Source organism: Macaca thibetana, chromosome 9, assembly GCF_024542745.1.
Source record: "Macaca thibetana thibetana isolate TM-01 chromosome 9, ASM2454274v1, whole genome shotgun sequence".
NCBI lineage: Eukaryota > Metazoa > Chordata > Mammalia > Primates > Cercopithecidae > Macaca > Macaca thibetana.
The window spans coordinates 29,199,253-29,219,372 of record NC_065586.1 but is presented as its reverse complement, the minus strand read 5'-3'; the positions used below and the strand labels follow the sequence as shown (position 1 = coordinate 29,219,372).

The window sequence follows — 20,120 nt, the reverse complement described above, 5'->3', positions numbered from 1 at the left end:
AAGGCCCTGGCCACGCCAAGCCTGATCAGAAGAGGCCTCAGTGATGCGGTCTCACTGACAGTTTCTGCTCGCCTAGATATCGAAGCCAGACCAGATATGCAGTTGGAATCGGACCTGAAGTTGGACAGGCTGGAAACCTTTCTGAGAAGGCTGAATAACAAAGGTACCTACTGGAAGCCAGAAGGCTTTGCTCTCAGAATCTTTAAATCCTAATTCTGATTGCTTTTCTTCCTCAGCTAAATTGTTTTCTTTCCATTATGGCTTTACTAATTCATACTGTAATCATTATCTTTGTTGTTATCTTCAAAAAATGAAATTTTGGTCAAGACTGATTAGATTAACAAGCCCTGATTCACTTGATAACGTACTAAATTGGGGACTTCCAATAATACATTTTTTTCTTGAATCTAAACCCTTGGGGTGTAATCCAATCGGAATTGTGAACTGAGTGATTTTGCTTATAACTCTGAAAGCAGATTATTATATGTCGGCAAAATCACCGTGATCTTGGGCCTGGTGAACTTTAAATTGTATGTTACCAACTTCCAATAAGGTAAAAGCTAATATTATTTCATATAATCACAAATGATTTCAAAAAGAAAATTATGGCAAATGAATATTGAAATAAATGTTTCAATATAAGAGTCAATGAGGTATACAAAATAAAAGAGCAATATGCAAAAACAGCCTTTTATCTCTTGATTAAAATGTCCATTCCTGGAAACTTACCAAATACTAGGCACTGGGAATCCCTACTATTGACAGTGACCACTAAAAGGTTGAAAATAATATAGTCACCACTGAACAGAAATATAAAAGTGTAATTTAATCACTGATCTGGCTAGGCAAGGAATGCCAATCAGCAAAGCATTTATTACACACATGGAGCAGCGATCTAGCCCGCGGGTCAGCAAGCGATGGCCACTGCCAAATCCAGCTGCCCACCTGCTTTTGTTTTTTCTTGTTTGTTTGTTTTTAAGAGACAGGGTCTTGCTCTGTCACCCAGGCTGGAGTGCAGTGGTGCCATCATAGTTCACTGTAGCCTTGAATTCCTGGACTCAAGCAATCCTCCCACCTCAGCCTCCCAAGTAGGTGGGACTATGGGCGTGCACTACCAAGCCTGGCTAATTTTTGTTTCCGTTTTTGTAGAGATGGAATCCCACTATGTTGCTCAGGCTAAACTCCTGGGCTCCAGTGATCCCCCAGCCTCAGCCTCCCAAAGTGCTGAGATTGTAAGCGTAAGCCACCATGCCCAGCCTTGTTTTTGTAAATAAAGTTTTACTGAAACACATCCATGCCCATTCATGAACTATTGTCGGTAGCTTTTGCATTATAACAGCAGAACTGAGTAGTTGCAACACAGGCCCCATGTCGCCCCTCCCCATGCAAAGCCTAAAATGTTTACTGGCTGGCCCTTTTCGGAAGAAGTTTGCTGACCCTTGATGTAGAATGAGGCCGAGGCTGGTTCATCCACCCTCAGCAGAAGCCAGTGCAGGTTCAGAAGCGTTCAGTGGGTGGGTGTGTGCAGTAAGGTCACCCTCCCTCTCTCCCACCATTTTACTGCAGAAGATTTGTTCAGGTGGGAAGTCCTTACGTCAGAGATTAAGTAAGGGCCTGGGAAGCAACCGCAGGACCCTGTATATCACAACCGTGTTTCTTCCACTCCTGGAACTTAAGAGGAAATAGAATTTTTAAACTATTGTGAAGCATAATTGGAGTCTTGTTTTTATAAAACTCTTATGTCATTTTCTTCTTTGTTGATAGTTGGCGGGATGCACGAAACGGTGCTCACTGTCACCGGCAAATCTGTGAAGGAGGTGATGAAGCCAGATGATGATGAAACCTTTGCCAAATTTTACCACAGCGTGGATTATAATATGCCCAGAAGTCCTGTGGAGCTGGACGAGGACTTCGATGTCATTTTCGATCCTTATGCACCCAAGTGAGTTATTTGGGTCTGCGTCTTTCCTCCACTGAGAAGGGCTTCCTTCGCCTACACACAGCATATCCACCAGGCTCTTTCCCCATGTGACCTCCTTCTTCTAACTCCATCACAGGGGCGTTAGTATTCTAGAGCCAGGGCACGCTGTTGCAGGAGCCAGGGGCACGGAGCCTCGCAGCAGATAGAACATGCAGACCAGATGTGCAGGCAGGCAGACCCCGTGGGCCACAGTTGCTTGTCCTGTGCCATAAAGAGGGCGTCACTGGATTTTTCACGTAACTTGAATATTGTTTTGCAGTTTTTAGGGTTACATCACTTAGCAGAGAGTTCAACGCCTGTCTTTCATTGGCATATCGAATTCTTGCTCATAATGTTGCAAAATATTTGGATGAGATGGGCTCAAATTAGTACAGCTCACTAGAAAATCAGTAAGGCATGTTACTTAGCCTCCAATCATTTACAAAATCAATAGATCTGCGGGTTTTCTCAGTGATGACTAAGGGTTTCTCTTCCCACGGGAACATGACGAACCCAACTAGGAAAAGTGATTATGGTATTAGGAGTCCGTCAATTTCAAGTGCCAAGAAGAAGATCCCAATTCAAACTGATTTCAGCAAAAAGAAAAGTGCCGAGAGGTTTACCCGCTCACTGGCTGAACAGTGCGGAGGCGTTGACCAGCTCACTCGCTGAACAGTGCGGAGGGGTTTAGGCACTCGCTGAACAGTGCCGAGGGGTTGACTGGCTCACTCGCTGGAAAGTGCGGGTGTGGCCTCGGGTTCTAGCGGCCCCTCAGAACACAGTCTGTCTTGGCTTTGGGCTGGCCGCACTCTCCGTCAGGCAGTGGCCTGGCGGCAGATGGACACCCCAGCTCTGGAGTCACAAGGCTGCCTCCCTGGCCAGCCCAGCACAGGTAGCTTCTCTTCCCAGTAGTCCCAGCAGAATTTCCAGGTTTGATTTTCTTGGCTTCAACTTGAGTCCCGTGTCCATCCCTAAACCAGTCACTGTGGCCAATGGGATGGAAGATGCCGACTGGCTAAAGGCGGGTCCCTGGGTCTCCTCTAGAGCCACGGTGGGGGCGCAGGGAGGTGGTTTCCCCAAAGGAAAATCCAGATGTTATTACAGAAGCAGAGGAGGACACGCTGGACAAGCTCCACCCACGGCAGTCCACCACGCCCATCGGGTCTTTCCTGCGAAATTGTCAGAGTGACATATACCATTTTCTACAAGCTGCTCTTGATAAATTCATTGCATATTCCGGTTTGCTCAATTTGTTTCAGTTTGCATGTTTTAATTTCCTACCTTAAAACATGAGCCCTTTGCTATTTTCTACTTCAAAATAGTATTTTGGGTATTTGCATACATAGCTGTTTTACCATTTCTCAATCTTCCGCCCATTCAATGTCACTGTTTAAATAGTTGTATATCATAATGTAAACATATATGTATATTACACACTTGACACCATGGTATGTAAAGAGGCCTTTCGGGCACAGAGGCCGGCGCAGCTGGAGGTGGAGAGCGGCAGCGGGAGTCTGTTGGGAGATGCTTCGCTCGGTCTGCTCACCTCCCCGGGTCTGGTTTTCCACCCCAGAGTTGTGAGAATGTGGGGTGGTCACAGATGGTTGCGGGCCTATTTTATTTCAGATATTCTTCCAAAAAGTGGTTATTTTTCAGAGGGAGGCAGTGAGTTGAGTGGAAGTTAGTCATGGAGAGCAGTAAGGGGACGGAAAGCTATTGCACAGGGAGAAAGTTTAGTCGGAGCGAAGAGGATTATATCAAGGAGCCGTGGTCTGCAAATTCCCGAAGGGCTTGCGGGAGACAGAGAAGTAGACATGGGTGTATGATTCCAAAGCGAGAATTAGGACACGTGCATGGGCGCCGTAAGGAGAGGAAAGAGCTTCCTAACTCCCAGAGCTGTCTAGCAGAGCCATGAGCTGCCCGGAAGTACTCCACACCCTTCCAGGCAGAGACCAAGGGGCATGAGTGAGTGGGAGCGTCCGGGCGTGGCTGAGATTTGAACTCAGTGGGCTTGCATCCCTCTTCCATCTCCAAGATTCTACAACTCCATATTAGGGGAGTGGCGGTGGGAGGAGGAGTTGCAAGATTCGTAACAAAATCAGGAAATACCTGTGGAGTCCAAGACCCACAGGTCATCCAGGTGTGGTGTCGCAGACTGGGACCGCGGCTCTGCTTCCATCCGCAGATTGACGTCTTCCGTGGCCGAGCACAAGCGCGCAGTTAGGCCAAAGCGCCGGGTTCAGGCCTCCAAAAATCCCCTGAAAATGCTGGCGGCAAGAGAAGATCTCCTTCAGGAATACACCGAGCAGAGATTAAACGTCGCCTTCATGGAGTCAAAGCGGATGAAAGTAGAAAAGAGTGAGTATTTGAACCCCCACCCTGCTTCTGTGCTGGGGAATGGTTTTTTCCAAAGATTTACTCATTGCTTGGTTTTCTGCCTTGTGAAGGCCAATAATGGTGCTCAGAAGACCCTCATGAAGTAAAAAGAAGTTTGCACGTACATGTGCACACTTACCTAGACTTTCAAGATTTTTCATGGAAATTCTCACAGTGTGTATCACCTGTTCAACTGGTTAATTCAGATTATCCTGGGGTTTGGTTTTTGTTTTTAAGAGACTGGGGTCTCATCATGTTTCCCAGGCTCATCTCAAACTTGCTGGCCTCAAACAGTCCTCCCACCTTGATCTCCCAAAGTGCTGGGATTACCGGCACGAGCCACCGTGCCTGGTTACAAATTACCCTGTTTTGTTGAGTTTTTTTTTCCGGAAGTTAGAAGAGATGGATATTTCTGGGTATGGTAATTCAGCCATTTTCAGCTCTGTAGATCCTGAACACAATCATTCTCCATTTAATCTTATTCAAGAGCAAGTCATTTGATCTCTTACAGTAAAACACCTCAAATCGCTGGGGTTTCTAATCCTAGATTTTTATATTATTAACTAACACATACGCCAGTGCTTTTCAAATTGTTCTTGGTAGGACCCTGAGCTTCTCGGAGTTGGGATGTGGGCTGGAGGGAGCCGGCTAGGGGCAATGAATGCAGGCGAGGAGATGGGCTCCAGACTCTCACTCCCGCTGTGGGCTGAGCCACACTGCTCTCATCCCCAATAATGTGGGGTTCCATCATTCTTAAACAGTGATTTTCTTGGTTTGAGGTGATAGCATGCATAATCTTGATTTTTGGAATAATTTTGCTATAATTTTCGTTTTCCCATAACACTCATAAACCTATTTCCTCATGTTTTTCTTAGAAATATAGTATTTAGATGAAGTGGTTGCGTCTTTTCGTTATAACTGGTTCACTAAGAAAGTATATTTTAGACCACGCATGGTGGCTCATGCCTGTAATCCTAGCACTTCAGAAGGCAGAGGCAGGGGGATCACTTGAGCCCAGGAGTCTGAGAGCAGCCTGAGAAACATAGCAAGAGTTCATCTCTACAAAAAATAAAAAAAATTAGCCAGGTGTGGTGGCACTCACCTGGGGTCCCAGCTACTCAGGAGGCTGAGGTGGGAGGATCACGTAACCCCAGGAGGTCAAGGCTGCAGTGAGCCATGATTGCACCACTGCACTCCAGGCTGGGTGACAGAGCCACATCCTTTCTCAAAAAAAAAAAAGTGTATTTCAAAACCACAACACCATAATGAATTGACAAGTGGTGTTATATGTCTTCAAATCTAATCCCAGTGAAATAAATTTCTGAATTTCTCTCCAGCATATACATTTTTAAAAACAATAAGTTGGAGAAATAAATGTTTGTTGGCACAGATTTTACATATGTTTCCTCTGCCTCCACTTTTGGGGGCCCAGGGGTTGGATTAGTGATGACTGAGCGATCTGTAGATGTTTGCTGTTTTGCACTGAAAACCCGTCTTATAATTACAGTCTTAACTCTAAAAGCCGAAGACCTCAAGATACCATCTGGCTGATCACTTTGTATTCAGATAAAGATTAGAATCGAATGATCCCTTACAGAGTGTCTATTTTTTTGTTTTCTTTACATATAAAGGCTTTTGGTGAAAACTGTCTAATAGTCATCTGGCATCTGTACATTCGGGCATCTAAAAGTTGTTAGGATTTATAACAGCTTCCAGTGGAATTGCAACAAGTGAATCCGGCTCCTGGTTTTGTACTAAAGTGGCTGGTCCACATCATCACTCAGTTCTTGTCCCTCTGCACAGGACAGTGTGACACTTGTCAACAAGCGGTTTATATTTTTCAATGCTGTATTTAATTCTTAACAAAGTGGTTAAGCACTGAATTACACATTTAATCAAACTTGATTATGTTTTCCCTTTCAGGATTAACTTGAAAAGACAAAGATGTTGAGTCAGTTGTGAATAATTTCTGACTGTAAATATTGTCACTGTAACTGAACCTCCTGAGTTGTCTTTCCTTATTCAACCCGCCCAGTGTCTTCCAACTCCAACTTCTCGGAAGTCACCCTGGCGGGTTTAGCCAGTAAAGAAAACTTCAGCAACGTCAGCCTGCGGAGCGTCAACCTGACGGAACAGAACTCCAACAACAGCGCTGTGCCCTACAAGAGGCTGATGCTGTTGCAGATTAAAGGTATTTCAGAGCAGCCTGGCACGGTGACTCAGGGCCCGTGGTTTCTGTCTGGTCACATAAAGCTTCCTGACTGTGTAATTCATCGCCTGTGCCGGGAAGGGAACGCACGCTTTTTGAGAACCTACTGTGTGTTCCTTGCTATGCAACCTCCTGTCTCTAAGCTTCCCCCAATCCCATGACATAGGAAGTATTCTGCCCATCATGGCTTCCAGAGGCAGGAATGTGTCTGGGGTCCCAGCAGCTACTGGGTGGCAGAGCTGGATTCGAACCCAGGTCCCCCCACTCCGGAATCCCAGCTTTTGCTCCTGGTGCCCCGTGCCCCACGTGGTGGCCAAACATCCATGCAGTTACCAGAGGTGCCCTGCGTCATCAGAGGGGCTCTCTGCTCCCTGCCCAGTCCTCCCCGAGTCAGTACAGAACCGGGGAAGAAGACACAGCTTGGGGAAGGAATCAAGGAAAGGTGGATGCAGATGAAGCCCACCTGCCTTGCACTCCAGTGCCCTTCCTGTCCGTAGCCAGGGAGATTCCAAAGACGAACCAGGGGGCTCTGGGCCATGAGGAGGGAGACTCGGCTGCCTCCTGGCGGCCACTGTATAGATGAATCTTCCAGATGTGAATGGAGGAAATAGCCTCTCCCTCCGGGAGGGTTTTCTGCATGTTTCTGCATGACCGCTGTCCCATTGTGTGTGTTTAAAAAGACCAGTGACAAGCTCAAATAACCGATCTCTGTCCTGAGTCCTAACCCAGAGACTACACGATCAGTGTAATTGTGGAAAGCTCAAAATCAACAAATATTTAGGAAAAGGTGTTGAAAGCCACAGAAGGTGGTGGCTCCATCCTTCCTGTTGAGAGGCCCCTAGGGTTCATAGTGGAAACCCCCCCGGGGGAAGATCTGACCCTTCCTGAAGGCATGGCTTCCCTTGCCTGGGCCACAGATGTAATTGGGTGCAGGAGGTGGCCAGGGGAGAGAAAGGCCCCCGGAGAAGAGTGAAGAAGGGAAAAGGAGCCTGTGCGCTCATCTCCCTGGAAGGGGGAGCCCTCATTAACCCACACACGTGACACTGATAATGGTCCTGAGAAGCGGGTGACATTTGGGAAAGCACGAACCACACAAGCAGCCACTAGTGCCATCATGATGCCCTTTCTAAATCCCCCTGCTGCCACCCTGGGCATGGGCACTCTTATCAGCAGACAAGACTCTTTAGAAGTGAAAGTGTCTGCAGCAGAGATGCTTCCAATGTGGGTGCATCCTATCCCCGTTCTGTCTGGAAAGACGGTGATTGTCTGCCTTGTGTTCAGGAAGAAGACACGTGCAGACCAGGCTGGTGGAACCTCGAGCTTCGGCGCTCAACAGTGGGGACTGCTTCCTCCTGCTCTCTCCCCACTGCTGCTTCCTGTGGGTAGGAGAGTTTGCAAACGTCATAGAAAAGGCAAAGGTTGGTACCTGAAAAATAAAAATGCTTTAGCTAACCTCTCCTTTACACACCAGTGGAGTGTTCTTCCTGGCGTCAGTCACAAAGCTTCTCAAACACCAGGTGTTGCATTCAAATGAGAAGGGATAGGTAGGATTTCTTGTCCTGAATGTCTCTCTAACAAGCCTTCATTACGTGTTTAAATGGGATGTTTTAGGACTATGACCTACACCCAAGTGTTTAGATCCTGGGTTCCTTCTTACTCCTGTGTAAAAAAGGAAGTGGCCCCCTTTAAAGTCCTTTATCCCAGGTAGCTGTGAAGTTCTGCCATAGACCTAGTGAATGAGACTGTCATGGGGTAAAGCCCAAAGAATGGTGTTTTTTAAAAGCATCACATGTGACCTATTGAAGATGGAGAACTGTTGCTCTAAAGAATTGATACTCCCTGGTCTTTCGGTTACATTTTCTTGAGGTCATTGAAAATACTCAGTAACCAGCATCCATCCACACCCATGATCACAAGGCTTTCCTTGCAGGCACACACTGTTTCTCCCTCTGGTTTTGACACGTGCCACTCTGTCTAGCCAAGGGCTTTTCTACCCAGGTAATTGTATTCCTTTCTTTTCTTAGGCCTCAGAACTTGCAACTTTAATTCAGACAAAGAGGGAACTTGGTTGTAGAGCTACTTATATTCAAACCATCGAAGAAGGAATTAATACACACACTCATGCAGCCAAAGACTTCTGGAAGCTTCTGGGTGGCCAAACCAGTTACCAATGTAAGACTTCATTGTACTTCAGAGATTGACAAGACTTGAATCTCCTTTCATCTCCCTTAGCTCATTCTTCTAAACCAGCTACTTTGCAACGTAAAATGTGATGCCCTCCTGTTGTTCTTATCCCCAAGCTGCTGGAGACCCAAAAGAAGATGAACTCTATGAAGCAGCCATAATAGAAACTAACTGCATTTACCGTCTCATGGATGACAAACTTGTTCCTGATGATGACTACTGGGGGAAAATTCCAAAGTGCTCCCTTCTGCAACCCAAAGAGGTACAGTCCGTGGGCTCTGCCCTTCAATGAGAAAGCACATTGAAAGCACTCAGCACAGGCTGCCCAATAAATTAAAGAGTAAGTGCCCAATAAAGGTTAGCCAGTGTCAGTACCCATTGTAGAACATTTACAGTTTTTTAAAGAAAATTTGTGATTTCAAACCATTACTGATATCTTAAATGCTAATATGGAATCCAGAATATCATTTAGAGGTGGCATGGATCATTGAAGGCTTTTATGTCTTAGGCAAAATACAAATATTACTTAGCCCTATCTTTTGCATTTTGCATAAACATTATAATAAAACATTTTTAAGTCCTTAAGTTTGAGGAACACTAGATGCACGTATATATAATTTATGGATTTCCCAATTAATGTGCTGTTTTTGTCCTGTCACAGTAGTAAATATTTATTAATTACATACATTTCCAGTACCATTAAGCATGCTAAGTGTTGAGAAAGTGGAAGACACACAGGCCTTTAAGTTTTATTGGGTGGAAGAGTATTAGAATGAATGTAATCTGGAGCAAGGTTGACTGTGTGATATGTATGGGCATTTACATGAGGGAAAAGTCACAGAAAAAGAAATTTTCAGGAATAATTTTACATAGAAAGTGAAATTGAGCCGAGTTTAGAGTTAAGCAAAATTTGAATTGCTGGAAGTGAAGGGAGAAATCATTCTAGGAGAAAGAATAAAATGAATCATGAAAATAAGAAATAGCATTACATTCATGTATCATTCAGCAAACACTTAGTAATCAACCCCTCCTGTATGTATTACTATGATCTAATCCCTGCCCGTAAGGATCTTGGAATTGTGTACAGGAGGGAAGACACCACTGGACCACGAGTGCCTGGCATATATGAAGTGGCCTCTATGTATATATTAGTGAATGAGCACATGATGGGGGAGGAATCGGGGAGAGAGGGAGGACGTCGACAGGACGATGTACCTAAAGAACTCTTGTGAATTGCAAGTTGTAAGCAGTTGAACTCTTGTGAATTGCAAGTTGTAAGCAGTTTGAGAGTTCAGAGGAGAGAACATTATCTTGGCCACTTAGGACACTGGGAGGAGGAATCATGCCCCCAGGGTGGAGGCTGGCTTGGCGGGGCAGTGCCAGCTGAGATCTCCTGGCGTTTTTGTGTCTGCGTTGGTTGCCCCATTGGGATTTCTGTCTTCCTCCCGTTTGAGTCGCTGTCAGCAGAGACCCTGTTGCACCTGATTCAACTGTTGCACGTTCTTGAAGTTAACAAATTCTTTTGTGCCATTTCTCCCAGGTACTGGTGTTTGATTTTGGTAGTGAAGTTTACGTATGGCATGGGAAAGAAGTCACATTAGCACAACGAAAAATAGCATTTCAGCTGGCAAAGCACTTATGGAATGGAACCTTTGACTATGAGAACTGTGACATCAATCCCCTGGATCCTGGAGAATGCAATCCGCTTATCCCCAGGTACTCCTGCCGCCACCTGGGGACGGCTCCCCGAGCGAGCTGATTCCCTTCGATCCCTCCGTTCTCACCACAGTCCTCTACTCTCGCTCTTTATAGGGTTCAGTTTTCATAAACGGTTATATGCAGCGGACTCTGAATAGTCACAAAAGGAACGTTCTTTAACTTTTATCTAACTATTGTGGAAATATGGATGCTGTAGTCTTCTGGAAGAGGTTTGTTACAGTTGATTTAATGAAATGAGCAAGAAAAGCTGCCAGTTCCCCTGCGGCGTCCCAGGTGCTGATGTGGCAGACGAACAGCAATTGTTGAAACAAATGCATGCAGATCTGAAAGGCTTCCCGGGTCTGGAATTCAGCCATTGATCTGAAAGTGCAAAAGCAACATGCCTCCTTCTAATTTCATACCTTCCCAGCATCACCCTCAAATTCCAGGATTTATTTGGCAGCAGATGATGTTTATGTCTTTATACCTTTGGGAAGGGAAGAGGGGGAGAAGATGGTATTAAAATTATGATTGCAATTTTAATATTCCCTGCATGTACTGGACTCTAAAGTCATTTTGGCAATTCAATAGAGTATGTGCAAACTCTATGAAAAAAAGAATTCTTACATGCAGAAGATTGTTGTTTTTTCAACTATCAGACCAAAAAAAATAGGCTTTTTAACTATGTGTGCCATTACAATAGATTAGAAACCAATGAACCATGAAACAGCATAGAATATTGGGCATCACACAGTACATTTTAATGTTTTCCATTGAACTGGTCTATGAATTTCAACTTTCCTGCCTAGTTTCCTGCTGTAAAATCCAATTATTGATTTTCTTATTAATTAATGATTGTAGAAACCATTAAAAGGTATGGCAGTGCGATAAGAAGTTTTCAAGTCCCTTTTAAGCAAATGCACTAATGTTTAACATCAGTATGGTAACAACCGTTGTTTTAAGGACTGGAACTACAGCTCAAAAGATTTTATTTGGTATAGCAAAGGAAAAAAAACCAGGCTAAAGCATAAAATCTATGTGATGGCCAACTGTATTTAATAATGGCATAATCACAGATCTGGAAGTAGATGACGGAGCTCCTAACGCACTGGTTTTCAACATCTCTGAGACAGAATCACCTAAGGGGCCTTTAAAAAGATGCGTTTGCTCAGCCCAGCCCCAGAGATGTGTTTTGGATTCATGTGAGTTAGCGCTTACGTGTCAATATGTCTTAAAAGCTCCTGGGGATTTTAAGATGCAGCCAGGATTACACACCCAGCCCTTCATAGCAAACGAGGCTGAAACCACTGAGCCCAGTTCCAGCTCTAAGTCAGGGAAGAGGGGAGAGAGACACACTTGGCTCCTGGCCCAGGTTCGTCCCCCTCACCCTGCAATCTGCCACGTGGCTTGCTCACGACGCTTCAAAACGTAAACGACAGATTCTAAAGCAGAAACCAAGAGCCCTTTCAATCATCAGCTTGGCAAGCCTGCAGAGTAGGACTGACATAAGAGACAGGCATTCAGATATTTTCTGATAAAGACCACAGCCTTTCAAGACCGCGTGCATTTTCCATAGGTGCTTATGTTTGGTTCGAGAAGTCCCACAAGAGCACGAGGTGGAAGTGTCTGTGTTCTATGATTTATCCGGCAGCTTTCTTTGAATCAGGCAGCCTTTTTGATGTGCCTCAGCTGTGACATCAGCAGCTGTGGTCTTGACCAAGCAGGAAGCCACTGAGGCAGTAGCACAGCAGGGCAGGAGCAGCAGGGCGGGTTGCTCTAAGGGGTGGCTGCATCCCGGGCCGGATTCACAACCGAAGATGGATGTGGAGGGATAAGAGATCGTGCATATTATTCCAGGGCTACGCCCTCCACAGCATATTTTCTCAGCTCTACCTTTATCTAAAATACCTGTGTTCTTGGGGACAGTGTAAATTCTGAAATCTTACGGCCACACAAGACCTCCAGGTGGCGCTGTGCCGTTTTCTTTCCTATCTCTCTGTGCTCTCCATGTCTGCTGCCCTGGCCAGTGGCTTAGAAATAAGTGCACAAAAAGGCACTTCATGATCTATGAAAGTGTGTTCATTTTAGTGACGGGAGAATCTCTGTACTCTGGAGAGCTTTGCTGTAACACGACATAAAATAGTAGAGAATTGAGGGAGGAGCTAGGTAGCTTCCCTATGTCTATTAATTAATTGGAAGGGAAACTTGGTGAGTGTCTGCAGGTGACTGGGCGGTTAAAGTAGACAAGTGAGGTTTCCCCGTGGCTCCTGCCTTTGCCAAAATCCCCACCCAGCGTGCCACCCCAGGGCATCCCAAAGACAAGAATTTGCTAGAATGTGGCCCACGCCTGTAGTCCCAGCACTTTGGAAGACTGAGAAGGAAGGATCACTTAAGGCCAGGAGTTCAAGACCAGCCTGGGCAACATACCAAGACTCCTGTCTCACATAAAAAAAAAAATCAGCCAAGCATGGTGGCACACACCTGCAGTTCCAGCTGTTTGCAAGTCTGAAGCAGGAGGATCACTGCAGCCCAGGAGTTCGAGGCTGCAGGGAGCTATGATTGTGCAATTGCACTTCAGCCTGGGCAACAGAGCAAGACCTTATCTCTAAAAAGAAAAAAAAAAAAAAAGAATTTGCTGGAATGTAAGAGAAGTCTAGTCCTGACATGGTTCATGTCACATTCAAGCATATTTAAGACTCTATGGACACAAAGCTTTGCAAGACTTCAGACTAAAATAACAAAATGTCATTGTTTGGTAAAACGCAGGAAAATAAACCATTTGTTTTATATGTACTTAAGTACTTTGAGGGTTTTCCAGTAGCCGCATGTGTTTTAGATTCCTTTGTTTAAGCTTGGCTTAATCTTGGTTCCTTTCCTGTCTGTTCTCCAAACCCCCACCCCCACCCTGCAGAAAAGGACAGGGACGGCCCGACTGGGCGATATTTGGGAGACTTACTGAACACAATGAGACGATTTTGTTCAAAGAGAAGTTTCTGGATTGGACGGAACTGAAGAGACCGAATGAGAAGAACCCCGGGGAACTTGCCCAGCACAAGGTATTCCAGTGACCAAGTCTCAAACCTCAGGGCTTGGTTCGGGTCCCAACAAACGTGGCCTTGATGTTATATGATCAAATCAGGATAGTTTGCATGGTCATCACCTCAGATGTATCATTTCTTTGTGGTGAGAACATTCAGATCTTCTCTTCTAGCTCTTTTGAAATATGCAATACAGTATTGGAAAACAGTCACCCCACTGTGCAGGAGAAAACCAGAGCTCATTCCTCCTCTCTCGTTGTCATTTTGTAACCTTTGGCCAACATCTCCCTATCCTCCCTCTCCCGTCTCCTTCCCACACGCCCTTCCCCATAAAACAGATGCATGTATCAACACATCAAATCATACTCATAATAATGTGTCAACTGAAATACTTTTTTAATTTAAAAAAAAAAGCCATGGACACACACACACACACACACACACACACACACACTCTTAAAGCTAGGAAGCCTTCCCAGGATTCACTAATAGAACAGCAGACAGGCCTCCAATTCTAATCTGACTCCGGGAGGTGAAGAGTCTGGTTTGCACCTGTTCTCGGGCATCCATGCGCTGTTGTGGCAATGGGTGTTCAGACCTCCCAGAGTCTTTCTGGAAATGCAGCCTTTCCCTGACTGCAGTTAAACATCCTGAGATAGAGGATGGAAGCTGTATTTTTATGCTGTCCCAGGAACAGCTGAAGCAGCATTGAGTGTGACAAGGAATGGCTGTGGAAACAGGCAACTGAACCGATGTCTTCATGTTCCCCTATAGGAAGACCCCAGGGCTGATGTCAAGCCGTACGATGTGACACGGATGGTGTCCATGCCCCAGACGACAGCAGGCACCATCCTGGACGGGGTGAATGTCGGCCGTGGCTATGGCCTGGTGGAAGGACATGACAGGAGGCAGTTTGAGATCACTAGCGTCTCCGTGGATGTCTGGCACATCCTAGAATTCGACTATAGCAGGCTCCCCAAACAGAGCATCGGGCAGTTCCACGAGGGGGATGCCTATGTGGTCAAGTGGAAGTTCATGGTGAGCACGGCAGGTTAGTGAGCGCTTATGGTTTTTTCCAGCTGAAAGAGGCTGGTCTGGCAGCCCTGCAGGAGCCAGCTTCCCCATTGAGCCCTGTTGTGCTCTCTGCTGGGTGTGTGCAGTGGGGCACTGCAGTCATGTGCCTTTGAGAGCCACCTAGTAAACCACAGAGATAAAAAGAAGTAAGGCCGAATTCCTAACAACCTAGCATTGCCAAGGCCGCTGGTGTTCACCTGTAGAAATTGAACTTGCACATCAAGTCTTCTCGGCTCCCTCTCTCTCTCCCCTGCCCCTGTCCCCAGAGCTTTTCTGGGAAAGAGATGATTGGCCTCTCAATGATATTTCCCATGTGGCTGTGTGCTGCTTCAGTTAAAGTGGTCAAGTACAGCATGTCTTTGTGATTTAAAGCTGGAACCAAATGGGCTGTAACATTATAGTCAATACACGCACGGAAGATTGATTTGAAAAGTGAAAGAGGCTGTTTCTCCCGAGACTGAGAGCACGGATGGTGCTTTGTGGGTCTGGTGTAGTAAATGCAGAGTCTAAACTCTCCTCGGTTCCTGTTGGTGACAGACCCTATTGCAAAACACTCGCCTGGATGCTCGGCGCTGGGGAAAGGGGGAGCCCGGTGAACTCTAGAGAAATCACCCCTTTCCTTGCCAAGGAGGAGCCTTTCCCACAGCGCTCCTCACCCCTTCCCATTTAGGAGAGCATGCAGGTCACAGGTCTGTGATTTCAACTCAGAAGAGAGTTTTTTCGCCTCTTTACAGCCCCCTTGCTGTGCAGGTGCACCTGCCCCCGGGGCCACAGGAAGCACAGGCAGCTGTTTGCTGATCAGAAAACTGCAGGCTCAGAACCACGTGATTTCTTTCCTGATTTATACAAGATGTATCTATTCATCAGCTGACATTTCCTGAGCACCTACTCTATGGAAGACACTTTGTAGGGACCAAGTAGATATTTCGGACCCTGTCTCCAAGACGCATGTGGTATCAATGACATAAAGCAAGTGCAGGAACAGCCAGCAGGCGGGCCTCGCTGAGTACATGGCTGATGGGGTTGCGTGCTGTGCAGAGCCAGGCTGTGGCCCAGAGGTCCCCTCGCCCCCTGGGGCATGATGCTGGGGGCTTTACCCTGTCTCTAACTGAGTGCCTACCGGGCTCCGTGAGACTTGTTCTGTTGTGGTGCTAATTTCTCAGATGAGGACCAGGACAGTAAGATCAAGGAACCTGCCTGAAGCCACACAGCTAGCAGGCAGCAGAGCCGGACACTCACACCCAGGCCTGCCTCTTTTCAAACCCAACTGTGCTGTTAACCCGCTCTGCGGGCAGGGAGTCAGAGTGGGGCTCCAGCACAGGATGTGGGGAGCCATGAGTTTGGTTACAAGGATGGGCCCAAGAGCCCAGTGACCAGACCGTGGAGCAGGTCAGGGTTGAACCAGCGGCAAGGCAACTTGAGGCTAGGCTGCTGACCATACCAAACTTCAGGAGCTTCTTAAACAGCAGGAATGGGCTCTTCCAGGGCCCAGGCAGCTCCAGCCTCTCCTTCCAGGGAGTAGTGGGGTGTCAGACAAGGAACCCCAATGGGAGGGACATTTCTTTCTCTCTTTTCATTCTTTTTTTTTTTTTTTTGAGACAGGGTTTCACTCTGTCTTCCAAGCTGGAGTGCAGTGGCAGAATCTCGGCGCACTGCAGCCTCAACCTCCCAGGCTCAAGCCATCCTCATGCCTCAGCCTCCCAAGTAGCTGGGACTATAGGCACGTGCCACCATATCAGGCTAATTTTTTATTTTTTTGTAGAGATGCGGTCTCATTATGTTGCCCAGGCTGGTCTCAAACTCCTGGGCTCAAACCATCCCCCACTTCAGCCTCCCAAAGAGAATGGCATTTCTCATCTGCTTAATTTCTTATGAGCAAGCAATTGGAACTGCTCCTTTCCTTTTTCGTAAGGAGCCATGTCCCTTGAGGGAAAGCCACAGGCACTGGGGCCCTACAGCCTGGGATTCAGAATCTCAGGCCCTCACTTACCAGCTGTGTGGGCTGGGTAAAGTTACCCTGTCTGAGCCTTGGTTTTCTCAGCTGGAAAATAGGGATTATAGTACTCAGCTCACAGGACTTTATAATCAGGTATATACGACATTTAGCAGGTGCCTGGCCTGTGTTCACATTGTAGGTGCAGGAAATACTCATCACTGACATGTCAGCAGGAACAGCATAATTACTGTTTTTAACTTGAGGATGAGATAACATGGATCTCCCCAAAATAATAATTTCCGAAGAGTCACTGTCGTGGATTTCCGCTCTTGCTCTCGTGCAGAGGTGGCATGTACAGTGATCATCTCTGATGCTGGTTACCAAAGACGACAATAATAGGGAATTGAGTGTGTTTTGGGGCAGGCAGATCTCTTCACCTTTGGAGTAATGGAACTGGGAGCTTTAAAGAACAAATTAAGGCACTTGGAGTTCCCGTTCTTAAAATGCAAAAAGGGAAATCGTGTTGTATAAAACCAGACATAGTTTAATTTAACCATTTTCTTTCTTTAGCTGCTAGTTATGAGGGGAAAAAAAGGTAATAGTGAGTGAATGAATGAGTAAACCTGTTAAAGTCAATTAATTAAAAATAAAGCGAAGAGTTCAAAGACTTTCATGGACTATTGACTTGGAGGCCCCTAGGAAATATGATTTGACCCAGGTGATTCCTTTCTACATTTCTTCCCAATAAACACAACGGACATCTCCCAGCCAGCTCCAACATCTTTTCCAGCTGACTTACAACTTAGAAAAAGTCCAGCTTTAGAGAATTAAGTTAAAGCAGGGAGCGTTCAGATTCCAGACCATCCCTCCAGCAGCAGAAGCACAGCCCGATGGCACTTGCAGTCACTCTGTAGCCAATGCAGAAGCTCTGGCGCCTTGGTGACACTCGTCCGGCTCCTCTATCACTGGTGCCCACAAGAGCCACACCTGCAAACAGGACCGAGTCAGAGCTCAGGCAGCACTGCTGGGAGAGGGTCAGCACACCTGCAATCAGGACCGAGTCAGAGCTCAGGCAGCACTGCTGGGAGAGGGTCAGCACACCTGCACACAGGACCGAGTCAGAGTTCAGGCAGCACTGCTGGGAGAGGGTCAGCAAAAAGCAGCAGCTGCACAGGTGGTAGAGGCTCCGCTTGGCCGAGGCTGGCCGGCCTGCTGGGGTCAGTGTCCTGGCCCAGCGCCTGCAGGGTAGGGTTGCTCGCACTCCAGCAGGGTCAGGGGACAGCTGCTCGAGGGGCCCAGGGATGCTGAGCCAGGCTGATAGACATCAAGGGCCTGATAGATGTCTAGTTCCTATAAATAGGTGGCTCTGGTGCAAGAATACCTAACCATGAACAGTCTTCATATTTGTGTTTTCTGTTATTCCTCAATAGAACTACTAGTACCAAACTTATTCTTGAAAGTGCCTTGATGGCATAACATGTCCACACTTTAAATTAGGTAACTAATCACGGTTGTAAAGAGAATAGCTGGCAGGGCATGGTGGCTCACATCTGTAATCCCAGCACTTTGGGAGGCTGAGGCGGGCAAATCACGAGGTCAGGAGTTCAAGACCATCCTGGCCAACATGGTGAAACCCCCATCTCTACTAAAAATACAAAACAATAGCTGGGCATAGTGGCAGGCACCTATAATCCCAGCTACTCAGGAGGCTGAGGTGGGAGAATTGCTTGAACGCAGGAGGCAGAGGTTGCAGTGAGCCAAGATCATGCCACACGGCACTCCAGCCCAGGCAACAGAGTGAGACCCTGTCTCAAAAAAAAAAAAAAAGAGAATAGCCCAGAAGTTCTTACCACTAAAAATTTAATCTTTACATTACCAAAATTAAAAATGAATACACATATGAAAAATTAAGTTGCATATAGGACTAAATTTGGGTATGTGCAGGAAAATTGTAATGAAAACTAGTGAAATGTTTGCTTCATAAAATATCTTTAAGGAAAGAAAATTCTAGACTCACACTTGTAACCCCAGAGTTTTGGAAAGCTGAAGTGAGAAAATCACTTCACATTGTTTGAGATTAACCGGGGCTACATAGTGAGAGACCCTGTCTATACAAAAAAATAAAAAATGAGCCCAGCATGATGGCATGCAGCTGTAATCCCAGCACTTTGGGAGGCTGAGGCAGGAGGATCACTTGAGCCCAGGAGTTCAGGGGTGCAGTGAGCTATGGTCATACCACTGCACTCCAACCTGGGCAACAGAGCAAGACCCTGTCTCTAAAATAAAAGTAATTTTAAAAAGAGATACAATTCTGTTTTGGGTATATACACTCAGGTCTCTTTGCAATGCTAGGACGTGATGTTGATTATTTAAGTGTGAATATGTATTTACACAATGTATTTGAATGCTAACAGATTTCAAGGTCTTTATAAACGGTTATGATCTATTTGAAACCTATCTTTCCTCAGTAATCTATTTAGTGCAACAAATGTTCACTATTTGAAGAGTGAGATTGCTATTCAAAGGCAAAGTGTTGTTGCTAAGTTAGCAGAAATTTCATCATTGTCTTGTTCATCATTATCTTGTTCGTCATTGTAGCCCCGAATCCTGAAGTCCCCGCTCAGTGAATATTTGTTGAATGCGTGAATGAGTGAAGGGAATCTAGAGTGAGACATATTCTTACAGGTAGAGATTTGGATGTCTGTAACGACGTCTAAAATGCCCATTTGGCCTATAATTCCAGCACTTTCGGAGGATCACTTGAGGCCAGGAGTTAGAGACCAGCCTGGGTAACATAGTGAGACCCTATCTCTACAAAATGTTAAAAATAAAAATTAGCTAGGCATGGTGATGTAGTTCGAGACCATCCTGGCCAACATGGTGAAACCCCCATCTCTACTAAAAGTACAAAACAATAGCTGGGCATAGTGGTGGGCACCTATAATCCCAGCTACTCAGGAGGCTGAGGCGGGAGAATTGCTCGAACCCAGGAGGCAGAGTTGCAGTGAGCCAAGATCATGCCACACAGCACTCCTGGGACTACAGCATGCCTGTAGTCCCAGCTATTTGGGAGGCTGAGGCGGGAGGATCATTTGAGCCCAGGAGGCTGAGGCTGCAGTGAGCCATGATTGTGCCATTGAACTCCAGCCTGGGTGACAGAGGGAGACCCTGTAACCTCCCCATGACTGCTCTCCACACCAAGCAGTCTCATCTGCCTCCTGTGCTGCTCATGTTTACTGAGTGCCTGTGTGGTGCCAGCCATGGGGACCATCAGCTGTAGTCCCAGGAGTGCTGTGTGGCATGATCTCGGCTCACTCCAACTCTGCCTGCTGGGTTCAAGCAATTCTCCCGCCTCAGCCTCCTGAGTAGCTGGGATTATAGGTGCCCACCACTATGCCCAGCTATTGTTTTGTACTTTTAGTAGAGATGGGGGTTTCACCATGTTGGCCAGATGGTCTCGAACTACATCACCATGCCTGGCTAATTTTTATTTAATCCCGGCAGCAGCCCTGGTGACAGACATGAAATCCCAGATTAGTTTATGCTCAAGTGATATGTCAGCAACTTATCTCCTCATTTCTGACAGAACTTGAAAACTTCAAAGTTGTATTTTTTACTAGAATAGTTTTAACAGCCTGCAGTTTT

General features: G+C 46.2%; 1 protein-coding gene across 15 annotated transcripts in view; it reads left to right on the top strand.

Annotated features, from left to right (window-relative positions):
• The window catches only part of LOC126962977 (supervillin), a 270,490-nt gene that overhangs the window by 233,697 nt on the left and 16,673 nt on the right, over positions 1-20,120 (top strand). For all 15 annotated transcript variants that reach the window (XM_050804733.1, XM_050804732.1, XM_050804731.1 and 12 more), the window contains 10 exons: positions 77-163; positions 1,765-1,942; positions 4,146-4,318; positions 6,372-6,527; positions 7,827-7,963; positions 8,570-8,717; positions 8,846-8,991; positions 10,270-10,445; positions 13,339-13,483; positions 14,240-14,516. In XM_050804733.1, coding sequence (XP_050660690.1) covers positions 77-163; positions 1,765-1,942; positions 4,146-4,318; positions 6,372-6,527; positions 7,827-7,963; positions 8,570-8,717; positions 8,846-8,991; positions 10,270-10,445; positions 13,339-13,483; positions 14,240-14,516 — 1,623 coding nt within the window. The remainder of the gene's footprint in view (positions 1-76; positions 164-1,764; positions 1,943-4,145; positions 4,319-6,371; positions 6,528-7,826; positions 7,964-8,569; positions 8,718-8,845; positions 8,992-10,269; positions 10,446-13,338; positions 13,484-14,239; positions 14,517-20,120) is intronic.